The following is a 25,474-nucleotide window of genomic DNA, read 5'->3' as shown; positions in this document are numbered from 1 at the left end:
GTATTTCTAGTTTCATTGCTAATTATACTGTATTTCAAATTAAGAAAGGTAAGAGAAAGATTAATTGACTTTATTGGATTCTCATAGGAGTGGGAAAAATTTTTCTGAGGGTCATTCCAGTGGACCCCAATGATCCCTGCTAGAAGATTCCCTTATCAATGTGTGGGCCAAAGTGGAGGAATTAGTTATTTTCCAGTAGTTTTGCACTGCACTCTTCAATGAAGGACAGCAGGGTGGGCATATCCTGGAGCAGATAAGAGCTTTGGGAGCTTTGTTTGCTGAAAATATAACCTTGTAATCATGTTATTGACAGGTATATGTACTGGACTGACTGGAGTTCAAATGCAAAGATTGAAAGAGCTACACTCGGAGGAAACTTCAGAACACCTATTGTGAGCACCAATTTGGTATGGCCGAATGGGCTTACCCTGGACTATGAAGAACAGCAGTTATACTGGGCTGATGGAAATCTGTATGTATTGTAACACACTTATTGGTTTATATTTGGTTAATTTTCTAGTAGATATATTATTTATTTTTCCTCACTTTTAAAACTGTTTTTTTCAGCTTTTCAATTGAATTCGGTACTTTGTATTACAGAACATTAAGTGTATTCCTCAACAGTAATGCAATGTCAAGTCTTGATGTGGAACTACTGTGAAGTAAGAAGCTTTGTTGTGCCACAGTGTAGACTTAGTCTACTGCTTTATGACACTTGTACCCACTGACAGTTTGTTGGTTTTATGTGCAATTCAGGACTTTTATAACCATCTTTGCTAACAAGTAAAATCTCAGTGCACATTTTACATCATACATTGTTCATGGTTAATTCTTTCTGGTTCCTTCAGCATAGCAGTCCTTTTGCCTGCTTCTCTTTTTCTGTGACAGAAAAGTGATGTCTGTAATTTAATAACTATTATGGTCAGTTCCTCTATTGAATCTTCTGGGAGGAAGGCATTCTTCTTTGGATTCATCTGTGTGCAGGAAGGCAAGATGCCTGTAATGGGACCCTCTATTTTAAAGGGAATGCAGGGTGTCTAATGAGATGTCCTCTTTTCTCTTTCAAATTCTAGTTAATGGAGGTAGGGGAGCATCTGCTTAAACAGAATGAAGTCTTCTTTATTCTGACTTTCATGGGGAGGGCCTTTACCTCTTTAGAAGGACAAATTCCAGCATAGGATAAGATATGAAGACCAGACACTCAAAAAATATGTGCTTCTTATCTCTGAATACACCAGGAGATCACAAGGGTGAACTGTATATTCTACTCCATTTTACTTTTGCTTATTCTCCTCTTATTTGCGCTAGTCTCCCAAAGGTGCCATCCACATTCTCTAAAATAGTGTTTTATTCTTTTCTTCTAGACTGTCCTGTTCCCTTGTAAGTATTGTGGGACAGCTGGGCACACACACAAGCCTGGACATACATCTCAAGTAGCTAGTTTTATGCTGTTCCTTTCCCATATCTTCACAGTTGCTGCATGCGACATATTACGAATCGCTCAACAGATGAGAGCTTGTTGACACCTGGGAGCTATGTACAGGGCTCCCCCTAAGAAGTGCTCTGTGCCATGAAAAAAGGGGGAATTAGCTGAGCCTGTATTGCAGGAAAGTTGTGATGGAGCTTCTTTTCTTCTGTAGAAGTGCAATTTCGTAGAAAACTGTCTTCCTGCACTTTTCCCACAACTGTTCTTTCACATTAAAGCTTTTATTTCATGCAGCGTCCACCTATTATTATTTTCCTGCAGTAATTACCAAATGATGATTTTCTTCTCCTTAAATTAAACACATCCTTTTCCTTCCTGCTGGTGAAAGGAGAGGAGCTATTCATATTTCTGAGAAATCTCCTATCTGCTCATTTTCTCTCACTGGCCATTTCCTTTCTTACTGAACTCACACTGGTAGTCTAGTGAATGCTTTAAATAGAATTGGTAAGAATTACATTTTGTATCTAGAGAAGACTTAAACATATAGTTGCTTTGAGTTAGATAAACTATATTCAGGTGCTAATAAAAAGGTGTTAGAGCATTTTTGAGAGCACTGTTTTGGTGACTTGAAGTGAAGGGTGGAGATTCCGCCTGGAGTCTCCAGTAACAACATTCGGACCTTTCAATTTCACAGGCAAGAGGTATTGGCCACACAGTGATGAACAGGGAGAGAATCTGCTGGCAGGAAGAAAATGACCAGTTATGATATCTTTAGTCCCATGGCTTCCTTATCCTTATCTTCTGAGGAGCCATTCTGGGATTTTTATTAGCTCATTTTCAGAAGCTTATGTGTGAAAGATGCCACAGCCTCTTAGAGAATTGTTCTGTTCCACTGATATTGTGAAAACACCACTCTACTTCTTAGGCATTATACCTTTATATGTAAGCATACTGTACTACCTCTATCTGCTCTTCAGAGATGAGTATGAAGAGCAGTGCAGTTGAGTGATGCCGTACTTGCTGACGCAGTGACAACCCAAAGTGTGTTCTTTCTGTCAATAAGCATTTGGCAGTCCTCCTGTGTGAACATTACAGTGTGACTGAACAGGAGGATGCTTGGAGCTGCAGACAAGGAACAGCCTTTATCCATGCTCATTCTTGTCCTATCTTCAACTTGCTGAAACTGTATCATCTCATTTTCAGCATTTAGTGAATATCTTGATGTTTTTCTGTCAAGCTCTTTCTTTTCTTTTGAATAATCCCCTCTGTTCCTTGGTAATCTTTCTCTTGTTTTCCTCATTGCAAATAACTTTTGAACATCTTCCATTTTCTCTTCTGTCATGCTTCATTCTTGTATGATCTGTCTATCAGACAGGACTCTGTGTGATAAAAGGAACCTCTAACATTTATCATGATTTTATAAACAATGCTTAGAAATAATGTTCTTGCATGTATAGTGCATATTGAGTCTCCTGGCATCAGCATATCATCTTCTGCTTCCCCACTGACCTCTGCTGAAATAGTCATTGAGGGTGGGAATGGCTGAGAGGGAGAAGCAGTGACAAGATGGTTGAGGGTTAGTAGTGTTGTCTGTGCAAGAATGGTTCACACACAGCATAGCAGAACATGTCTATCACAGAACTTGGATTTGAACCCTGATTTTCTGTGGCTCCTTGAAGTCTTATTTGTTGGCATTTTGCTTAGCATTGCTAACACTCTTCATAAGGTAGAATAAAAAATGGAAGATTAACTAGGAAGAAATGTTTATCATATGCTATCACATTTATCATTTGTGTCTATTAGATGTTATATATATAGTGGTTATTATATATTAGAAATGTTTTCCCCTCCTGTGTTCTTATGTGAGAAATGGCAGAAAATGCATGTTTGTCATCTCATGAATTTGCTTGTATTTCCTGATTGTGTAATTCTGGATCTGTAGAAGGTGAAACTGAAATGAAAGCCTGTCCCATTTCATGGGACTGTTGGTTTTCTCCTGTTGTAAGAAGTCATTAACATCATACCTATTCCAAAAAAGTATTCTCTCTTGAAATTTTGCATTCATTTTAGTTCTCAGTAGTGCAGCTGTTTAAATATTTCAATCTTCAGACAGATACTTGCAGTACATTATTGTGTCAGTATTACAGAGCTGCTACTATGCATTACTGTTAGAAAATTTGAGTTTTTTACCTCAAAACAACACCCTACATATTGGTGCACATTACTGAAATGGTGGATACTGGTTGCTGGACTAGTTAGGACATGGCTTTATCCATGAACCAAAAGAATTCTTGCTTTTAAGATGTAATCATTTCTTTGTTATTTTAGGCAGAAGATTGAGCGATGCACTCTCACTGGTACAAATCGTGAGGTAATTGTTAGCACTGCTCTACATCCATTTGCAATGACATTGTTTGATCAGCACATATATTGGACAGACTGGAGCACACAAAGCATTTACCGAGCTAATAAGTATGATGGTTCAGATCAGATTGTGATGATCATGAATCTTCCACAAAGACCAATGGATATTCATGTCTGGGCAAAAAGTAAGCAGCAACAGTGTACCAACCCTTGCAACCAGTTTAATGGTGGCTGCAGTCACATCTGTGCACCAGGTAAGCTTTTATGCTTGATGACTGTAAGGTATTAGTGTTGCCTTTATAAGAGTTCATAATATAATATATTTAATATTTATTTTATTTATAAATGCAATCAAAATGGTTGCAATTCAAGGTCATGGTATTTTGCTAACACACCTGAGGCTTGTGTCTGAATACTCACAAATAAAAATTATAGGTTTCTCTAAATATAAACCAAAATATTGTTTTCTGGGGTTTTAATGTGTTTTTTTTTGGTTTTTTTTTTTTTTTTTTTCCCTCTGGGATGAGACATGAAATGAGCTCTGCAGTATATGCTTACCTTAGGAATACATACTGATGTGCTGTATACTGAACAGATGTTTCCTACTACATATTTAAAAAGTCTTTATGGTCACTATATCACATGATAATCTGAAATCTTTACCTAATGATTAATTTCCAAAATAAATGTTTCTACTGTCTTGTTTTAAATGTTGGACAATTGGTAAGAAGTTGGCACAAACTGACTTCTGTCTACACTGTGGGACAGGTGTCCTTTTGAGTCATGGGCTCCAGAAACATAGCTGCCTGGTTTTAAACCATGACACTTGATATTTTCTTATTGTACAAATAGTTTTTGGGTGGCTCCAAGATACTCCAAGTTCTCATCTCAGTTTCTTTAAAGAACTCTGGAATAACTCCTATGGGTTTTAATGGGTTTGCTTATGCTTAACTGAGACAAAAATCTGGCTAAGTCACCAGACTTCTAAGCAGATCTTATAGGAATTGTGAGAATTTCAGTGTTACAGCTGTGAACAGTTTTATAGAACTCTATCTGAAGCAGCAATATTAAATTTGTGGGGTTTTTCTTTTTCTAATTTTTAATTTATTTTATTTTTACTGTCAAACATAAATTTAGGTCCAGCTGGTGCAGAATGTCAATGCCCCTCTGAAGGTCACTGGTATTTAGCCAACAACAACAAGCACTGTATTGTGGATAATGGTACCAGGTGTGATACTGGTTTCTTCACATGCCTTAGTGGGCAATGTATCTCTGAGCGATGGAAATGTGACAATGACAATGACTGTGGTGATGGCAGTGATGAATTGGAAAGTGTGTGTGGTAAGCGTTTAAAATATCTTCATGCGAAAGCGACTCATACTCTTTCTTACCTGTACTGTATTCTCACTTTTATGTCTTTATGATCATGGATCTTAATGGCTGCCATTAGAAACAGTCTCTTGCTTGCTCAAAGACTTGAGGCCTGAATGGCTATTCATTTGCTGTAGAATCCAAAAGCACTGTGGTATTGAATTTTTGTCATGTATAGGTAATTTCTACTTTGTTTAATTCAAATATGTGTTTTACTTTCCATGCAGTCCGTTTTGCAGCTGTGTTTGCCCTGGCAGGTAAAAATATTGTGATTTTACTTGTTTCTTTGTCACAGAGCTTAGATTACATTTTATCCATGTATAGTCTTATCTATTTACTTATTTATCTGTTTATCCATTTATTTTCTCTGCAGCTTTCCATACTTGTCAGCCAACAGCTTTTACCTGTGGTAATGGGCGATGCGTGCCCTATCATTACCGCTGTGATCACTACAATGACTGTGGGGATAACAGTGATGAGGCAGGCTGCTTGTTCCGAACTTGTGACTCCCACACAGAATTTACTTGCAATAATGGAAGGTGTATTTCTCTTCAGTATGTCTGCAATGGAGTGAACAACTGTCATGATAATGGAACATCAGATGAGAGGAATTGCCGTAAGTTTGCTTACCTAGTGCCTATTTGAGTCTGAGTCTTTAGACTGAAGAAGAGGTAAATGTGTTTGTGTGTGAAGAATCATGACAAAATCAAAGAGGATAAAGGATTTCTTTATTTCCATTATAGATTCTGCTTTATGTTATTTGAAGGAAATAGAATTATTAATAGATATTCTGGAGTATCCTAAGATATTTCATAATAACAGTTGTTTTAAATAGTCTGCCTTGATGTTACAAGTGTTCATGCAGTACTTACTATTAGGTCTTATGAGTAATCACATGGATTTCAAAAATGTTATTTTGGATTCATTGGATGCAGGGTTCATGTTTTTGCAGGACTAGCCTGGAGTTTGACAGTGGACTTTTACTTTGTTAATTCTACTATATTTAATCATCGGGAGTGTATATTGTGACATAGTTTATATTTATTCTGTTTAGAATTATATGCTTTGTAGCTCTCAAAGTTATCAGTAACGTTTGTTTTCCTTAAGATGTAAACTATGATTAGGTCAATATTGACTGCTTGTTACAATTAATCAAACTCATCACGTCTTTGCACTAAGATGACATTTTGCAGTGGAAAACTTAGCTGGATAGCTGGAGATAAGAAATCAATGAAAACATATTTAGTGGATTTTTTTCCTGATGATTCATACAGGACCAGCTGGTTGCAAATGCAGGCATCACAGTGTGAATACATGTCAATTTACATTGCCTCACACACAAGTAGTGGCGTGTGTTTCTTTGATCATGTTTTTGTCGGGATTTCTGTCAATAAAAGCAATTGTCTAATTGTTTCCATATGGCACAAGTAGTATGACTGCAGTTTAGCAAGTGAGTGAGGTGGCACTCTTTAACAATATTATTTATCTTTTAATGAGATAGAGCGTAACGGTATTAAGAAAAACTCTAAAGAACTTTTTGTTTGTCCCTCCTTAAAGCGGAGCGCACTTGCCAATCTGGTTATACAAAATGTCAAAGCACAAATATTTGCATTCCTCGAACCTATTTGTGTGATGGTGATAATGACTGTGGAGATATGAGTGATGAAAGCCCTACTCACTGTGGTAAGTTAATAGGGCTTCTGTTATTTTTCTTGTACTTCAGTAATTTATTCCACTGCTCTACGACATAACCCCAACTGTTCTTAAAACATCTACTCTTGTAATACTGACGAGTTATGAGGTGTATGCATTTTATTATTAGCTCTCAATTATCTAAGTCATGCTTTTATCTAATAAAGAAGATCGTATTTTTTTCAGCATTTTTATGCAGCATTTGAGGGATCATTCCTTTTGCTAATTTTGCACTGTCTCCTTTATAGTTTTACAAGGTGTTTCAGTATTACAGTGATTTGGCTTTTTTTAAACTTTCACATTACAATATTTTTCCTTCTAATCATAATGAATAGCATACAGTCTCAAATGTAATTTCTTTTAGCTCTTCCGTGTACTTATGTCTGTCTTAGCTTATGATTTTTTGTTCATTGTAGCTTCCAGTTATTGTATGGAAGTGTCTAGTTTTCAAACAGCCTTAATTACAAACAGTTTATCTTTGCTACTACAGACATTTGTATTAGGTAATAGGTAGTACTTTCCCTGTATAAGATGTTTTGGGTCAGTTTATAAAACATAATGGATATTTTCATATACTGATTCATTTTTAGTATTGTCTAAGTGGGTTACTTTTTGCTTTCACGAGTTTTCCTAATGGTATCTGCCTTGAATTAATCAGGCTACAGGTTTTCTAAAAGATGAGCTCAATTTTTCCAGCTAGAACATGGCTACTTTTATCTGTGAAACCCCATGTGTCAAAAATATGTGGCTATATATACTGACATAGTGACTCTTGTGCTGCTCATGAAAGGTGTGGTTTATCCCTTCTGCTTTTTATGTCCCAGCACTGCTGAATTATTTAAATTGAGAAGTGGTGAAGGGCAAGAAAGAAGGAGAGAATGGGAGATCAAAGAAGCCCCAAGACATTAATGAGCAATTAATTGTCTTTGATTTCTATCACTGAAGGCACAGAGAAAAGAAGTTAAAAGGCCAGATTAGGTCCTTTTTGGTATCTTGAAACTATCAGAGGGTACAGGAAAGTATCTGTAACTACTGAAGAACTTATCAAACACACTGTACATGCCAGGGGGCTCAGCCAAAGGGCAAAAGGAATATTTGCAATGTGCTTAGCTGGAACTATTCAGGGTTACAGTTTGCTCTTATCTGCCATTAAGAAAAGATTCCTACCTGCAAGTGAAGAAAAATTGGTGGGGAAACAAGGAAAGCAATATTTGCCATAAGATATTACTTCCTTACTACACATTTTGATTCCTTGTAAAGCATGGAGTCTTCTTGTGCACAAATCTCAAGTACAAATGTAGAACATATTTACAGTTGCTGCATGCAATCCTGTTTCCAGAGCAAATTTTGTCTACTTATTAGCTGATAGGTACGCCCAAGGAGAGAATTAAGCCTGTTTTTTGCATAATGAACTCATTGCAGATAGGCTGTGAAAAGACATCCTTCCTAGCATAATTTTTTCTCTTTCTTTTTTGGGGTCTTTAATATTTTTGCATAACATGGACTCAAAAGCAACTTAAAACAAGGTGGAAAGGTAACAGAAAGAAAGAAGTCATACCTAGGTTTTTTCTTCCAGTCTCACTGACTTGCACAAATAGTGAGTTTCGTTGTACATCGGGACGTTGCATTCCTGCTCATTGGTATTGTGATCAAGGAATAGACTGTACTGATGGCTCTGATGAACCTGCTTCTTGTGGTAAGTTTACACTCAGAAGATACAACACAATGGGCTATGGAAAATCAGTAGTTCCTCTTTTATTGTTTTTTTTTTTAGCTTGAAATAAGTATATTCTGAGGTTTACTCACTGACTCTAAATAATATGAGTCACTGAGTAATTCAAGTCTTAAATACTTATACCTGTGTATGGAATATGAAGGCTTTTAATTGCAGCAATTGATTGCTTTTAATGTAATTACTGTTAATGTATAATCTCCTGGGTCTTTGTAAGACTGATAGTGGTGAATCAAGTAACAAAAAGTAACAAGTATTTTGGTATTGTATTGGATGTAAAAGCAGATGTTATGCTATACAGAAAGTGTGTGTGCAGTATTGCATCTTTGGGAAAAATGGGATGCAGAGGAACGTTGCTGACTATAAGGTGTCATAGTATTGCAGTAAGCAAATCCTGTGTTTACAATAGAAACTAATGATAATGAGCAGTGTGGCAGGGATGAAGGTGAAAAGAAGTAGGTCATCTCTAGGGAAGAAGAGAAGGGGCTAACAAGTCACTGAGAATTGGTATTACAAAATTCTCATTATTCTCCCTATAAAAGTTGGCTTAACATAAAGCAGAACAGATTCTTCTATGTTTTAAACAGGACTAATAGCTTACTTTGCTGGAGTTGCACCTTTAGCATAAGAAAATGTCTTGCAGCTTATACCTTAACTGTCTTACATTTAAATTTCTATTTTACATGTCACTATCATAAGATTCTCCCTAAAATATGTTTCTTGTTAGATTTTCATGGCAGTGCAGGTAGTTTAACAAGCAGAGTGATTGTTTTAATTTTTAAGTACCCCAAGTCCGGACTTGTTCAAGTGACCAGTTCAGATGTGATGATGGCAGATGTATCCCAGCAACATGGATCTGTGATGGTGATAATGACTGCGGGGATATGAGTGATGAGGATCAAAGACATAATTGTGGTGGGTGTTTAATGCAAATACATACTGCTCTTTGTGCTGCAAGTATTTATTAGAAAACAACCAAGCACAGACTCCCACCCTCTGCCAATCTTTCTATTCATAAAAGTGTACATTAAGATAAGGTGCACTCTTCCTGTACTTTCATTTCATTATAGTGAGTTAAAATTGAGTATTTTACTGTGGGAGGGTAATTGTTCTAATTTTGCAATTACTGTTCTTTGAATTTTTGAGTTCAAATGGAGATATAATTTACCTGGGTTGTTTGTGTGATCTGGGAAGCAATAACAGCTTCCTTTGAGATACTCCCTGATTGTCATGCACTATGTCTTGTGTGTGCATATTAATAACCACATGGTTCTGACATAATTTCTTTAGAAACTAGTGAGTAAAATAAGCATGCCTGTTTAGAGGGTGAATGAAGGGATGAAGGTTCACCAAACCTGGTCCTGCTCCTTGATTCTTTTAACAATAGATGGGTACACTTGCCCTTCTTATTCTCTCTGAATGTGCAGCAGAGCATAGCTTTATTGCAGATTAAGGGTGGATAACTAGGCTGTGTGTGTGTGTGTAGTGGGAGAGGGTGTTACAGAATACAGAGTATAACTTGGTGTCTCAGTGAACATGCTTTTCTTTCAGCAAACCGCAACTGCACGGCAGCAGAGTTCACATGTGCCAACAATCGACCCCCGCTCAGGAGGTGCATTCCTCGGGCATGGGTCTGTGATGGTGATGCTGACTGCAGTGATGCATTTGATGAGCACCAAAACTGTACAAGAAGATCTTGCACAGAAAATGAGTTTACTTGTAGTAATGGCTTGTGCATCCGAAACACATACAGGTTTGTTACTACCTGAGCCACTGCAGGAATACTCAAAATTTGCTTAAAGTGAGGGAGATAATTCAAAAGCTTTTTCATACTCTTTACTTGTTACCTAGATCTACATGCTGTAATGATACTGTTTATCTGCTCTGCATTCACGCATTAGTTTTAACTTTAAAATGCTCAGAAATTTTCTATGTTAATATTCCAAATACTCACCATTAGCATTGCATCACTTTTCTTGTGCCTAGTAATGTCTCTTGGGGTGATTCTGTTCAGCTTGTAATGCATATAGGGAATACAAGCAGATCTCAGAGAACCAGATTCTATATAATATGAACCTAATTTCTGAAAGTCTCTTCCATTGGAGCCAATATTATCTGGCTGCCTTTGGAAATCGGAAGAGTGTATCTATCCATCTGCCCTAAAGGTAGTGATTATCTTCTTATATTTGCTCTTCCTTCTTCAGGTGTGACAGGCGGAATGACTGTGGTGACAGCAGTGATGAAAGGGGATGCATCTATGAACCCTGTCAACAACACCAGTTTACTTGTCAGAATGGGCGCTGCATTTCCAAGGCCTACATCTGTGATGGGGACAATGACTGTGGTGATGAATCTGATGAGCTGGAACATCTCTGTAATACACCAGAAGCAACTTGCTCTCCTCATCATTTTAAATGTGACAATGGAAACTGCATTGAAGTGGTTAAAGTCTGCAACCGCTTGGATGATTGCTTAGATAATAGCGATGAAAAAGGATGTGGTATGTGTAGATTGATTTGTATTGTCTTACTTAATTTTGAAATGCTTAGGCAGCCTTAAAAGAAAGAATTCTTAAGCCATTCACTTAATTGTAGCCATAGTCTATCTTCTGTCAGAGGGATTAGAAGAAATTTTTATATCTAAATTTTTGTTTTAATTAAATAATATTTCTTATATTGTTTCAACAAACCATGAAAATTAGCTAATTACATAAACTCAATTTAGTTGAGACATTATGTATTGTCCTTTCATTTACAAAATGCACCATGCATAAGTATGTATTTTCAGTTCACTGTGTTTGGTGGCAGACCTCTAAGGTGCTAGAATAATTTTGTATTAGATTACATTCTTTTCCTTGTTCCTTTATTACAGCAGCCCAGATTCATATTCAGCATTTCCAGGGCCTAGCAGGGAGAGAGAGGGACAGAAGAGTACATTAGAAAGTGACTGCACTATTTTCTCTGCTAGCTGGTTTCTTGAATAGAGCTCTTCTTCTTCCCCAGGTATAAATGAATGCAGTGACCCTTCAATCAGTGGATGTGATCATAACTGTACAGACACACAGACAAATTTCTACTGTTCTTGTCATCCCGGCTATAAACTTATGTCTGATAAACGGACTTGTGATGATATTGATGAGTGCAATGAAACTCCATCAGTATGTAGCCAGATTTGTGAGAACACAGCTGGCTCCTACATCTGTAAGTGTGCCCCAGGCTATATCCGGGAGCCTGATGGAAAAAGTTGCCGGCAAAATAGTAATATCTCCCCATACCTTATTTTTAGCAATCGTTACTATCTGAGAAATCTCACAGCAGATGGCCAGTCTTACTCTCTCATTTTGCAAGGACTGAGAAATGTGGTGGCACTGGACTTTGACAGGGTGGAAAAGAGGTTGTACTGGATTGATGTGGGGAGGAAGGTCATTGAACGAATGTTCCTAAATGGAACAAATAAGGAGGCAGTGATAAGTGATGATGTGCCCAACGGGGAAGGTATCGCTGTTGACTGGGTTGGCAGGTAAGAAAATACACTTTCTGTCTTTCTGGGCCACTAAGAAAATGATGTGTGAGAAAATTTATCTTAGGGTTTTCTCCTACTTCATGTGAAATTCCTGATGAGAGCTGAAATAATTCTGTGTTGTGGATGCAGTCTTATATAAGTGGACTGGAATTGTTTACCACCATCTGTTACATGACATTCTAACAGCTGTCATATTAAGTATACTGAGATTATATCAGAGTTGCTCTCTCATCAGTAAGGAAGCAGTGCCTATGACCCTTGGGAAAAACTTGTTAGGAAATCATTAATGAACAGACTAGGCAAGCTACCAGGTGGGCTGTTATGTGTGGCTATGGGGTAGGGATTCTGAGGTTAGTCTCTATTCCTTCGCTAGCATTTTCTGGGGTTGGGATGCAGGCCTCGCTCTGTAGGTAAACAATATGTTACAACAGGTAACTAGATTCCAATGAAGTAAGTAATAACAAACATTAGTGAAATTTTGCTCCAGTGCCAATGTGAAGAACATGTTTCTTTTGCTCTTGAAAAATGCATTTTTAACACTCAAACAACATGATCCAAATCACTAGAGCTGTGAGGGCAGTATAAGGGTGATGTAATTGGAAATCACTTTTCATTATGGTAATTTTTTAATTGCATGTTGTGTATCAAAAAGTAATCTGATTTACTTACATAGAAACTGTCTTTATGTGGTGCTCTTTCTGACAGTGCTCTTGGCTGTGTTTCATCAGGTTTTGCTTTCTGAGTGTAGTACTATCAGTATGAAAGGTTTAAATATCATAGAATCATAGAATAGTTAGGGTTGGAAAGGACCTTAAGATCATCTAGTTCCAACCCCCCTGCCATGGGCAGGGACACTTCACACTAAACCATGCCACCCAAGACTCTTTCCAACCTGGCCTTGAACACCATCAGGAATGGAGCATTCACAGCTTCCTTGGCAACCAATTCCAGTGCCTCACCACCCTTACAGTAAAGAACTTCCTCCTTATATCCAATCTAAACTTCCCCTGTTTAAGTTTGAACCTGTTTTCCCCTTGTCCAATCACTACAGTCCCTAATGAGTAGTCCTGTCTCCAGCATCTCTATAGCCTCCTTTCAGATACTGGAAGGCTGCTATGAGGTCTCCATGCAGCCTTCTCTTCTCCAGGCTGAACAGCCCCAACTTTCTCAGCTTATCTTCATATGGGAGGTGCTCCAGTCCCTTGATCATCCTCATGGCCCTCCTCTGGACTTGTTCCAACAGTTCCATGTCCTTTTTATGTTGAAGACACCAGAACTGCACCAAATACTCTAAGTGAGGTCCCACGAGAGCAGAGTAGAGGGGCAGGATCACCTCCTTCGACCTGCTGGTCACACACCTTTTGATGCAGCCCAGGATACGGTTGGCTTTCTGGGCTGCGAGCGCACACTGAAGCCGGCTCATGTTCATTTTCTCATTGACCAACACCCCCAGGGCTGCTCTGAATCTCTTCTCTGCCCAACCTGTACCTGTGCCTGGGATTGCTTGTCGTGGTTAAACTTCATAAGCTTGCACTTGTCATGGTTAAACTTCATAAGGTTGGCATCAGCCCACCTTCACAAGCGTGTCAAGGTCCCTCTGGATGGCATTCCTTCCCTCCAGCGTATCAACTGAACCACACAGCTTGGTGTCATCGGCAAACTTGCTGAGGGCGCACTCAATCCCACTGTCCATGTCAGTGACGAAGATGTTGAACAAGACCGGTCCCAACACCGATCCCTGAGGGACACCACTCGTTACTGGTCTCCAGCTGGACATTGAGCCATTGACCACAACTCTTTGTGTGCGGCCATCCAGCCAGTTCTTTATCCACCGAGTGGTCCATCCATCAAATTGATGTCTCTCCAGTTTAGAGACAAGGATGTGGTGTGGGACAGTGTCAAACACTTTCCACATGTCCAGGTAGATGATGTCAACTGCACTAACCCTGTCCATCAGTTCCGTAGCTCCATCACAGAAGATCACCAAATTGGTCAGGCAGGATTTCCCCTTACTGAAGCCATGCTGGCTGTCACCAAGCACCTTGTTGTTTTTCATGTGCCTTAGCATGCCTTCCAGGAGAATCTGCTCCAAGATTTTGCCAGGCACAGAGGTGAGACTGACTGGTCTGTAGTTTCCTGGGTCAGCCATTTTCCTCTTCTTGGAAAATGGGAGTTATATTTCCCTTTTTCCAGTCACTGGGAACTTCACCTGACTGCCATGATTTTTCAGATATGATGGAGAGTGGCTTAGCAACTTCATTCACCAGCTCCTTCAGGACCCGCGGATGGTTTTCATCAGGTCCCATGGACTTGTGTACGTTCAGTACCAGATCCTCTCCTGCAGTGAGCCTAAGGTCTTCATTCTTACAGTCCCTGCGTCTGCCTTCCAAGTCTTGGGTGGTGTGGTCAGAGCATTTGCCAGTGAAGACCGATCATGGATCAGACTTTTCAAAATAATGAGAATAATTCAAAATGCCACATTTAGAACTTAAATGAGAGTGGTTATATGAATATGTCATAGAATCATAAACGGTTTAGGTTGGAAAGGATCTCAGAGCTTTTCCAGTTCCAGCCCCCTGCCATGGGCAGGGACACCTTCCACTGGACCAGGTTGCTCAAGGCCCCATCCAACCAGGCCTTGAATACTTCCAGGGATGGGGTCATCCATGACTCGTCTGGCAACCTGTTCCAGTGTCTCACCACCCTCATAGTGAAGAAATTTTTCCTAATCTCCCCTCTGTCCATTTAAAGTCATTCTGCCTTGTCCTATCACTACATGCCCTTGCAGAAAGTTCTCCAGATTTCTTGTAGGACCCCCTTTAGGGACTGGAAGGCTGTTATACGTTCTCCCCTGAGCCTTCTCTTCTCCAGGCTGACCAAGCCCAAATCTCTCAGCCTGTCTTCATAGAAGATGTGCTCCAGCCAGCCCTCTGGACTCAGTCAAAGTCACTATATTATTTTTTATTTTTAAACCCCTTTGTCGCTAAACCTAATGATACTTAATGTTGCCTGCAGTCCCAAATGCTTTATAATTCATGGACAGGTGAGGAAGGAAAAGCCTGTTTTTAGCTCAGGTGGTGCTATTGCTCCATTATTAATACAGTTGCTGAATTATTTCAGCTACCATTAGTTAAGTCATCAGTCAGTTTTTGTTTAGATGTTTCATGAGGGCTAGAGTATAATACAATAGTTGATGAGTTTTTCCACTAATTTTCAGCACAGGGAGAGGACTGGAGGTTGTCATGAAGTTTAGGTTGGGAAGAATGTCTTCTCTTCCACCCTGGTGGGAATGGTACTACTTAGGGTGGTGTAGACAGATTCTGTCTGTCAGACTGTATCTGGAATGGCCCTGTGGATGCTGACCAGCTGTTCAAACAGTTTTAAAATAGCTGCTGTATTTTTAATTAAATGCTTTGTTTTGTTTCAGGCTTTTTAAAATCATTGCTTCAGCTGCATGATTTCATTGACTGCAGCTGTGTACACTTCTATGCAAAGTAATAGAAAAGTTAGAAAATTTTAGGTGAAGTTTAAATTCAGCACTTGAACTGTTTTTTTTTAAAGGAGAACCTGCCAGGTGTTCTACCTGTTTGGTGAGAGCAGAGGTGGCAGCATGGAACAGATGATGATCCTTTCCAATACCTCACAGCCCTGGTCAGAAACTGTTGCATTACGTGTCTGTTTTGCTGGCCATTGTTGGTAGGAGGAAAAGGAAAGAGAAGAGGAGTTTAGGGATTTTTAGATGCTGTGAAGCAAAATGAAACAAGCAAATAAGAGTAAATAAATGAACTCTAAATCATTTCAGAAAATTGTACTGGGTGGATGCCTACAAAGATTGTCTCTATGTCTCTGAACTTGATGGAAGATTTCGGAAAAAGCTAGTGGACCGGTGTGTGGATGCCAACAACACTTTCTGCTTTCAGTACCCCAGAGCAATTGTTGTTCATCCAAAATACGGGTATGACATTTCACGAGTGCTTTTGCTTCCTTTTGCAGATAGTCTTGCACTGTCTTTGAAAATCTGAAATAAATTTTGCCTGCCTGCACTTAAATTTGCATGGCATTCGATCTTAGTTGCAGTTTAGGAATCAGATAGTGTTGAAAGTGGAATTTGGTTCCATGTAGACAAGGAAGTTTTGATTGCAAGGCTAAAAAATTGTTGGAAGTGTGTGTGGTTTGATAGATGGTGGGGCTGCCAGTTCCATTCTTTGAAGATGACTGTGATCATTCAGTTGACTGCTGTAGCAGAGTAGCAAATCATAGAATCATAGAATAGTTAGGGTTGGAAAGGACCTTAAGATCGCCTAGTTCCAACCCCCCTGCCATGGTCAGGGACACTTCACACTAAACTATGTCACCCAAGGCTCTCTCCAACCTGGCCTTGAACACCACCAGGGATGGAGCATTCACAACTTCCTTGGCAACCTATTCTAGTGCCTCACCACCCTTACAGTAAAGAACTTCTTCCTTATATCCAATCTAAACTTCCCCTGTTTAAGTTTGAACCTGTTTTCCCCTTGTCCAATCACTACAGTCCCTAATGAATAGCCTGTCTCCAGCATCCTTATAGGCCCCTTTCAGATACTGGAAGGCTGCTATGAGGTCTCCATGCAGCCTTCTCTTCTCCAGGCTGAACAGCCCCAACTTTCTCAGCTTATCTTCATATGGGAAGTGCTCCAGTCCCCTGATCATCTTCATGGCCCTCCTCTGGACTTGTTCCAACAGTTCCATGTCCTTTTTATGTTGAGGACACCAGAACTGCACACAATACTCCAAGTGAGGTCCCACAAGAGCAGAGTAGAGGGGCAGGATTGCCTCCTTCGACCTGCTGGTCACGCTATTATAAATATGTTAACTTTTTTATTATCTCCCTCAATCTATGCTTTAGTTCTTTTGCAAGAAATACTGTATTTGAGTATGGCTTCTAATATTTACTTCAGCATATTTTTACGACAATCCTAACTGTTCATTATTTGAACAGACAGATCTACTGGACAGACTGGGCAGATCGAGCCTATATTGGACGAGCAGGCATGGATGGCAAGGAGAAGACAGTGATTATTTCTACAAAGTTAGAGTGGCCCAATGGACTCACCATAGATTACACCAATGACAAGCTCTACTGGGCAGATGCCCATCTAAATTACATTGAGTATGTATGCAGAAAGAATAAAACAAGTGAATAATTGCTCATGTCAGATTGCAGTGGTAGCATTTAAAATGCTGTAAGCATCATGCATATTTCTGCCTACTGACTGTAGGAAACGAGAGTCAGAAAGTATGGAGTAGTAGGTGATACAAATTACTAGATGGCACAGTAGTAAAAATTATAGTGAAAAGATTCACAGCCTGTACTCAGATATGCAACTTCTTTGTATCTAGATGTATGACATGAACCAAAGCAAAACTGAGTATCAAAATGACTCCTTTTTCCAACTTAATAAAGTAGTACACAAGTTGTTAGATGTCTGAATGTTTGTCCATAGGTATGACATGGAATTTCCTGTTAGCATTTGGGGTATTTTTTATTAACCAAGAAAAATCTATTAATTGCTTCTAGTGTTATAAATTTCCACTGAAATAGCAGTAAAAATGAGTAACTAGCATTTGTGATTCTTGTCAAAGCATTGAAATACTTTAAAAGCAACCCTTTGTATTTTTATTACTATTTATATTTCTATTCATATTTACATATATATTTAGATTTATTTTTATGCTTACTTCTTTTCTGGCAGACTTTTCTATGCTGAAGCTTTAAAGCCATGTTTTTAAAAATATGTATTAATTATATAATTTACCTCTATAGCAAAGTGATAGTAAAAATATAAAATGTTATTAAAGATATCAGAGGAGATTCTAAATCAGAAAGACATGTGCAATTTAGGAATATAGGAGGCCAGTTATTGTCTTACGTGTTCCATTAGCAGTTTGAATGATCCAGGCAAGCTAGTCTCCTATGTGACAAAAATAACTTTCTCTAAGGCAGCAAATGTGCAAGATTTCATTTATCTAGATGATATGCTTCTGTTGGAACACTTTACCTTTCAGTGAATGCTCCTCTATTCCATTTATTTGCCTAAAATAACCCATCATACTTTCCTGCGTGTTTTAAAATGCATTCATTGAGGACAGTGATTGCTCGGGACTAAATAAGCTACAATTCCACATTGCATGGTCCTGGACACCAAAAATGAAGTACCAAAAGCATACATAATAAAGGTGTGAAGATGTTTTGGCATTCATCTGAGTGTTTTGTACATATTTTCCTTTGTGTAGATATTCTGACCTGGATGGACATCATCGTCACACAGTATATGATGGGACTTTACCTCATCCATTTGCAATAACAATATTTGAAGACATGATATATTGGACTGACTGGAACACACGAACAGTTGAAAAAGGAAATAAATATGATGGATCAGGCAGGACTGTTCTTGTGAACACCACACACAGGCCATTTGACATCCATGTTTACCACCCATACAGACAGCCCTTTGGTAAGAAAACAGACTTAGATTTGCATTTAACTGTTATCCAGAGACTTAATCATGAAAGGTTTTGGGTGCACTCAGGTTTTGCCTTTTCTGGGAATAAAATGAGCAGAGTAAATATAGACCTTTACAATTATAAATTGCCTTTTCTTTCAATAGTAATGACTGGAAATGTGTAATTTTAAATTAATTTCTGAAATGTCGTAGCTTAATAGCATACATTTCCTGTATATGAAATCATACATTTGTCTCCCTAGTTCCTGGTATTCAACTTATTACATTTAGGCTTTCAATAGAGTATTAGAGGAGTCTATTGTACATTGATACCTTTGTGTCCCGGGGTTTGCAAAGTATAGTAATATTTATTCTTCTATTTTACCAGTAAATAATCCTTGTGGCACCAACAATGGTGGTTGTTCCCATCTTTGTCTGATAAAAGCTGGTGGTCAGGGTTATTCCTGTGAATGTCCTGATAACTTCATGATAGTACAGTTCGGCAACACAGCTCACTGCCTTCCCATGTGCTCTAGCACCCAGTTTCTCTGTGCAGACACTGAGAGGTAAGTTCACTTCTCACTGTCTATTTTTCAAAGCTGTAAAGATACATCTTGCAGTTTGATCTCTTCAGAATTATCTGGATTATTGTGTCCAGTTCTGGGACCCTCAGTTCAAGAAGGGCAGGGAATTGCTTGAAAGAGTCCAGCGCAGAGCCACAAAGATGATTAAGGGAGTGGAACATCTCTCTTATGAGGAGAGGCTGAGGGAGCTGGGTCTCTTTAGCTTGGAGGAGACTGAGGGGTGACCTCATCAATGTTTACAAATATGTAAAGGATGAGTGTCAGGACGATGGAGCTAGGTTTTTTTCAGTGATGTCCAGTGATAGGACAAGGGGAAATGGGTATAGACTGCAGCATAGGAGGTTCCATGTGAACAATTTCTTTACTGTGAGAGTGACAGAGCACCAGAACAGGTTGCCCAGGGGGGTTGTGGAGTCTCCTACATTTGAGATATTCAAGGCCCGCCTGGACAAGTTCCTGTGTGAGGTACTCTAGGTTACCCTGCTCTTGCAGGGGGGTTGGACTAGGTGATCTTTTGAGGTCCCTTCCAAACCTTGGGATTCTGTGATTCTGTGATTCTGTGACATGGAGCTAGGGATCCCTTTTGCTCTCACTGTGAGTTTGTGGTGTGTGTGCAAAGACAAAGTAAAGACCAGACAGACTTCCCTTTTGGAAAAATACTTCCAGATTAATTGTTTAAATAGTACTTTTTACTTTTCTTCCTGTTATATGGCATTGCTAATGTAGCAAAGGTTGGGTGTTAGAAATGCGTACCTCTATGAACCATCTCTAGTTGAATTCACAAACCTAGGACCTTCTCTTATATTTTGTTCATCTTTTACAATGTATCTGTTTCTGCCAAATATATGCTGTCTGCCAGTGGCCCAGGCAAGCAGCTTAGTTGATGTGGGGGTGCATTTCCAACTCTTTTTCTGAGGCAACTGCAGTCGAGGGAGAGAAATGGTGATAAAATGTGCTGATATTGTATCACTCTGGAGCCTATGAGGCTGACCTGCTTGTTGGGTGGCCTTTTGAAAGAGAGTTACAATGACATTCCCTAGTGAAATTCTTGTGCTAAAGCTCAGGTGAATTAAAATATTACATTAAAAATCCAGTTGATAATTGTTTTAAAAAGCATGAGAGGTGGTTACCATAAATATGCATAAAAATTAAAACGTTCTTAATTTGCTGTTAACTTTCTTCTAGAGACCCACCAATATCATCTATTATTTCAGGTGATAGCATTGTGGTTGTATAGCTGCAGAGACATACCAAAGAAAACACTGTCTTCTTTTGTAGGTGTATTCCTATCTGGTGGAAATGTGATGGACAGAGGGACTGTCGAGATGGCTCTGATGAGCCCCCTACCTGTCCACACCGATACTGTCCTGTTGGTCAGTTCCAGTGTAATGATGGGAACTGCACAAGTCCACATTTCCTGTGCAATACCCAGCCAGATTGCCATGACAGATCAGATGAAGATCCTGTACTTTGTGGTATGTTACAACTAATAAATTTAAGTGTTTTGCCAGTACAAAACATGTATACTTTGTGGTGACAGAACAAGGGGAAATGGTATTAAACTGAAAGAGGGTAGATTTAGATTAGCTATTAGGAAGAAATTCTTTGCTATGAGGGTGGTGAGACATGGGAAGAGACTGCCTAGAGAAGCTGTGATGGCCCCATCCATGGAAGTGTTCAAGGCCAGGTTAGACAGGGCTTTGAGCAACCTGGTCTAGTGGAAGGTGTCCCTGCTCATGGCAAGGGTGTGGGAACTAGATGATCTTTAAGATCCCTTCCAATTTTAACCATTCAATGATTCTGTGATTTTACAGATGGAAAGGTGAGATAGACAGAGGCACTCTTTATAAAATCTTGCACCTGCTAGAGCAATTCTCCTCTGTGCAAAAGCAGGGTACAGGAGATCAAAGGTATCAAAACAAATCAAAATATCAAAGCACAAACATTTTCTACATCTTTGAGATAGATTTGAGCTGGTGTAAATTTCAATCTGAGGTATAAAATACTAGAAGCAGGACCTACTTTGTTAAGTAAACCATGGTGAGTATGAGGAATCCAAGACTTCCTAATGCTAGGTCAGTCTACCAGCTATGCTAATTTTCCCTGTGTTGTAGAGCTTTATGATGATGGGACAAAATTATTTCACCTTCTGCATTGCAGTGCATGTGGGAAGATTTGTTTTGGAGAGTTGTGATTTCTAAAATACTGCTTGTGGCGGCAGTATTTTAGAAATGTAGCCTAACTATGCTTGTGGAATTACGTTATTTCCTTAGAAACTGTCTTATTCCACATACGTCTAATTTAAAAAAGCACATCCTTAGTTCTCTTTTTGTAAATAATGTAGTTCTGGCAGTTGTAAGAGCAGTAATATAAAGGCGAAGTGGTGGTGGGGAAAGCAGAGTGGTTGTATAATCGACAGTTTCATTGTCTTACATTAGTAAAGTGTTTCTAACAATGACAGAAATGTCAGTTTTACCCGAGTTTCAAATAGCTAAGCTCTCGAGTGTGGCACAGGGGAATATTATATAAGTAGAAATGTGTCAGCTGGATATTGTGTCACTGGTTTTAACGTACTGGGTACAATAAAAGTCAGTTTAGGCCTATGTAATTTGTTCTGCTTATCTTGTGCACGGGAATAGAATCCTTTAGTCTAGAAAATGTATGGAATTTGTAACACAATGTTCCTTCTTGAACAGTTTGGCAGTGTATATAAAAAAAGTAGTAGGGTGGTGTCCAGTGAGACATACAAAGTCTGGAAGCAGGGATCAATGTTGACTCCTATCTTCATAGACCTTCAGAGCTCCTCCAGTTTGCCAGTACTGCTGACATTAGATTACAGTGCTTTGCTTTTGGGAATAGAGGTTGTACATGTATAGGTTGTGGAGCTGATATTATCATGGTCTTCTTTTTTCTGAGGTGTTCATTCATAGTCAGAGGAACAGGCTCATCAGGCAATGTGTATCTAAGATGGTAGTACAGCCAGAGCTGTCACAATGTCACTAGCTCCTCTGCAAAGTGATGGGAACCCCTGCCATGTCATGTTTGAATGCTGTCTTTACTCCCCTATGCCTTAGGAGAAGATAGTATCTGTTCCACTCCTAGAAAAATGTAGATTCATAGGGATCTTTTCTCAAGACATCTGTGGGAAACATGCCATGTGACATTAGAAATCTGTACCTTAACTGGGCAAGTAAATGCGGTTTCTAGTTTTTACTGGCTTTCTTTCTAACTTTTGGTGTAGACATGATAACTGCTTAAATTGGCGTAACAACAGCTGACTGTTTTGCAAGTTTCAGTATCCTAACAGCAGTTTTGTATTCTTTCAGCTAATCACCAGTGTGAAACTCATCAGTGGCAGTGTGCAAATAAACGATGTATCCCAGAAGCCTGGCAGTGTGATAGAGAGGATGATTGTGGTGACAACTCAGATGAAGATAGTACTCACTGTGCCAGTAGAACCTGTCCCCCAGGCCAATTTAAATGTGACAACGGACGGTGCATCCCGCAGTCATGGAAATGTGATGTGGATGATGATTGTGGTGATAACTCTGATGAGCCATTTCATGAATGCAGTAAGCACACAGCTGTAGTAAGCTGCCTACATTATAGTGCACCAAAAACAGAACACACTGCATTATTTAACTTTCCTGAGGCTTAAAATTCATTGGAAAGGCATGTTTTCTGCAAGCTAATTGCAGTCATATAGTAAAGAGTGTTAGAAAAAAAGAGTATGTGCTAATTCACTTATTCTTGAAGGGGAGAAAGCTTATTTATGCTGGCCAAATTATCAAGAACTGGTAGTGTCTCACTGACTTGCTTGATGCTAGCAGCATTTTTTGCTTGGTGTCTGTCAACACTTTGTAAAAAAGGATATATGCTGATCCATGGCCTATGTGAAAGTAGTGAATACCAATTCATCAATATTTACCTTGTTCCATTTTGGAGTCTGACATATGTCATACTTATTACAAAATCAAAATGAATTTTAATTTCTTGAAGCTCATGTTTCTCAGGATGACAGGCATATGAATCAAAAGCTTACAGGGAGAGCAAACATAGAGCACAGTCTAGCCAATATTTAACAGCAGGGTTTTCCTCTGTGCTCCAGCATCTCTCTTTGAGTTACTGGCTACCTGGAAGAACTTGTGACCAAGTTTGAGCATCTGAGGACAAGCTGCCTCTTCTGGCTTCCAGGCTTGGGGCTTCTATTACCACCATTACCAGCTCTAAAGACTTCAGGGAAAAACACACTGAATGGCGTTTGAACCTTTCATGGGTTTGTAATGTTTGCAAAGTGCAAGCAGCATAGGTTGAAAAAGATAGTAAAATCAGATACATTTAACGCTTTCTCTTTACAACACTGACATTAGCAGATAGCTCTTTTTAGTAGAAATAATGACTATAAATTATAACAGATTTTGAAGGGCAAAACAGCAAGGAGGAAAGCTTAATGTCTAAGTAACACGACTTTGACAACTGCCTCTTTCAGTGGGCCCTGCATATCGGTGTGACAATCACACACAGTTCAGCTGTAGAACCAACTACCGCTGTATACCGTTGTGGGCAGTGTGCAATGGGAATGATGACTGCAGAGACAACAGTGACGAACAAGGCTGTGGTACGTTTGGAGAAACTAATTTCATCGTAACTTTGTACCTAAAATATTTCTTCAGTTTACAAACACCTCAGTTTTCTTGACAGCTTCACTAACAATGTACCTAGGCATGTTTTGCTTGATATCAACTAATTATCTTGGTAGCTACTTGTTGGCAAAAATTCTGTGTGCAGCAATTCATTGTTCAGCTCACATGTTTATGGACTCTAAAGAGCAGGATTTTATTATTTTGTCTAATATGTCATCAAATTAAACAGGAAATATTGTTACTTGAACAGAACTATTTCAGACAAAACTGTCAGTATATTTTACATCTACTGAACTTACCTCCTGTACTGATGAAACCATCAGTAATGGCAAGTATGATAATGCATTCGCAGTCCCTTGCACCTGTGTTAAAACCTTATACATTCATACACAAAGCTTAGAAGACATCCGATCCTATCAGAACCAGAAAAGAGTTGAAAATGCAACACGCCATGAGGTCAAGATGCCTTCCTTTGTCAGTAATAAGTTTGTCTCTTTTTGTTTCCATCTCAGTTCTATATAGCTATTTCAGCTGTTTCTTAATCACATCTCTATTATTTGGCCCAGTTCGTGGCATGAACATCTCTATTTCAATTATCTTCTGTGCATTCCAACTTCTCCAAAGACTATGCTAATGTGCTGTTTCATTGGAAAACTGTCTGCACTGCAGAGCAGATGACTTGCAGTCCTCTTGGAGATTTCCGTTGTGACAATCATCGATGTATCCCACTGCGCTGGAAGTGTGATGGAGATAATGACTGTGGAGATAACTCTGATGAGCACAACTGCAGTGAGTTATTTTTGGCTGTCATGATATAGTCCAGCTTGTGACTTAACTATCGCTTTTCTTGTGAGAATGGGGCAGACAGCTCTCAACTGCAGCCATTCCCTTGTTTCACTCTATAGCGTGTCTGCTGAAATACCATGATGTCAGAAGGAAGTCAGAATTGTGGTGGCTGAAGGAAACATTCTGGATACATAAAACCACCGATAAATCCACTCACTATGAAGCACAAATTCCTGTTTTCTGCTAAGAAATGACATTTGAATTCTGCCCTGTGTGCAAATGTACTATTATGTAATTCCTCAGGCAATGAAAGCAGATTAGTTTTTTTCTGATTTGGAATAAAGGTTCCTGTATAATTCTGTGCTGAAACAAAATCCACTGTGATTTTCCTTTTTTCTGTGTCAAAAGGGGCGTAAAACATTTAACGTACTTCAAGAGTATTGTGGAGAATGCTGTTTTAACACATTTACTTTTAAGTATTATGCCACATTATCTGCTCAAATTACTTTTGTCTAATGAGGTAGGTGTGAATGTTTACATCTGGGGAACTTTTCTTATTTGTACATTCGTTTTAAATGAAGGTCCTCGTGAATGCACAGAAAGTGAATACCGTTGTGACAACTTGCGCTGCATACCATCCCGGTGGATCTGTGATCACGATGATGACTGTGAGGACAATTCAGATGAACGTGACTGTGGTGCGTATTGTCTGGATGCTACCTCTTATATATTCACACTTTACGCGTCTAATGTGATAAATTATTCTGCAAAGTAGTCCTTCATGGGAAGCATCTTTAATGAAGTAATGTTAACCAGATCACTCCAGTCATTCCACCAAATGTAGAGGATTACCGTAGTTTTAATGGTCT

General features: G+C 39.0%; 1 protein-coding gene across 2 annotated transcripts in view; it reads left to right on the top strand.

Moving 5' to 3' along the window:
- The window catches only part of LRP2 (LDL receptor related protein 2), a 123,410-nt gene that overhangs the window by 73,758 nt on the left and 24,178 nt on the right, over positions 1 to 25,474 (top strand). For both annotated transcript variants that reach the window (XM_057423635.1, XM_057423634.1), the window contains exons 41-59: positions 314 to 472; positions 3,755 to 4,044; positions 4,928 to 5,131; positions 5,535 to 5,777; positions 6,719 to 6,844; positions 8,430 to 8,549; positions 9,369 to 9,500; positions 10,137 to 10,338; positions 10,790 to 11,085; positions 11,588 to 12,104; positions 15,910 to 16,062; positions 17,086 to 17,256; positions 18,381 to 18,604; positions 18,981 to 19,158; positions 20,455 to 20,651; positions 22,503 to 22,748; positions 23,666 to 23,794; positions 24,489 to 24,608; positions 25,187 to 25,303. In XM_057423635.1, coding sequence (XP_057279618.1) covers positions 314 to 472; positions 3,755 to 4,044; positions 4,928 to 5,131; positions 5,535 to 5,777; positions 6,719 to 6,844; positions 8,430 to 8,549; positions 9,369 to 9,500; positions 10,137 to 10,338; positions 10,790 to 11,085; positions 11,588 to 12,104; positions 15,910 to 16,062; positions 17,086 to 17,256; positions 18,381 to 18,604; positions 18,981 to 19,158; positions 20,455 to 20,651; positions 22,503 to 22,748; positions 23,666 to 23,794; positions 24,489 to 24,608; positions 25,187 to 25,303 — 3,824 coding nt within the window. The remainder of the gene's footprint in view (positions 1 to 313; positions 473 to 3,754; positions 4,045 to 4,927; positions 5,132 to 5,534; positions 5,778 to 6,718; positions 6,845 to 8,429; positions 8,550 to 9,368; positions 9,501 to 10,136; positions 10,339 to 10,789; positions 11,086 to 11,587; positions 12,105 to 15,909; positions 16,063 to 17,085; positions 17,257 to 18,380; positions 18,605 to 18,980; positions 19,159 to 20,454; positions 20,652 to 22,502; positions 22,749 to 23,665; positions 23,795 to 24,488; positions 24,609 to 25,186; positions 25,304 to 25,474) is intronic.

This window comes from Pezoporus wallicus, unplaced genomic scaffold (assembly GCF_028554395.1).
Source record: "Pezoporus wallicus isolate ANWC-B61680 ecotype Strahan unplaced genomic scaffold, APGP_CSIRO_Pwel_v1 contig_1181, whole genome shotgun sequence".
Classification (NCBI taxonomy): Eukaryota; Metazoa; Chordata; class Aves; order Psittaciformes; family Psittacidae; genus Pezoporus; species Pezoporus wallicus.
This window is presented reverse-complemented; position numbering and strand designations above follow the sequence as displayed.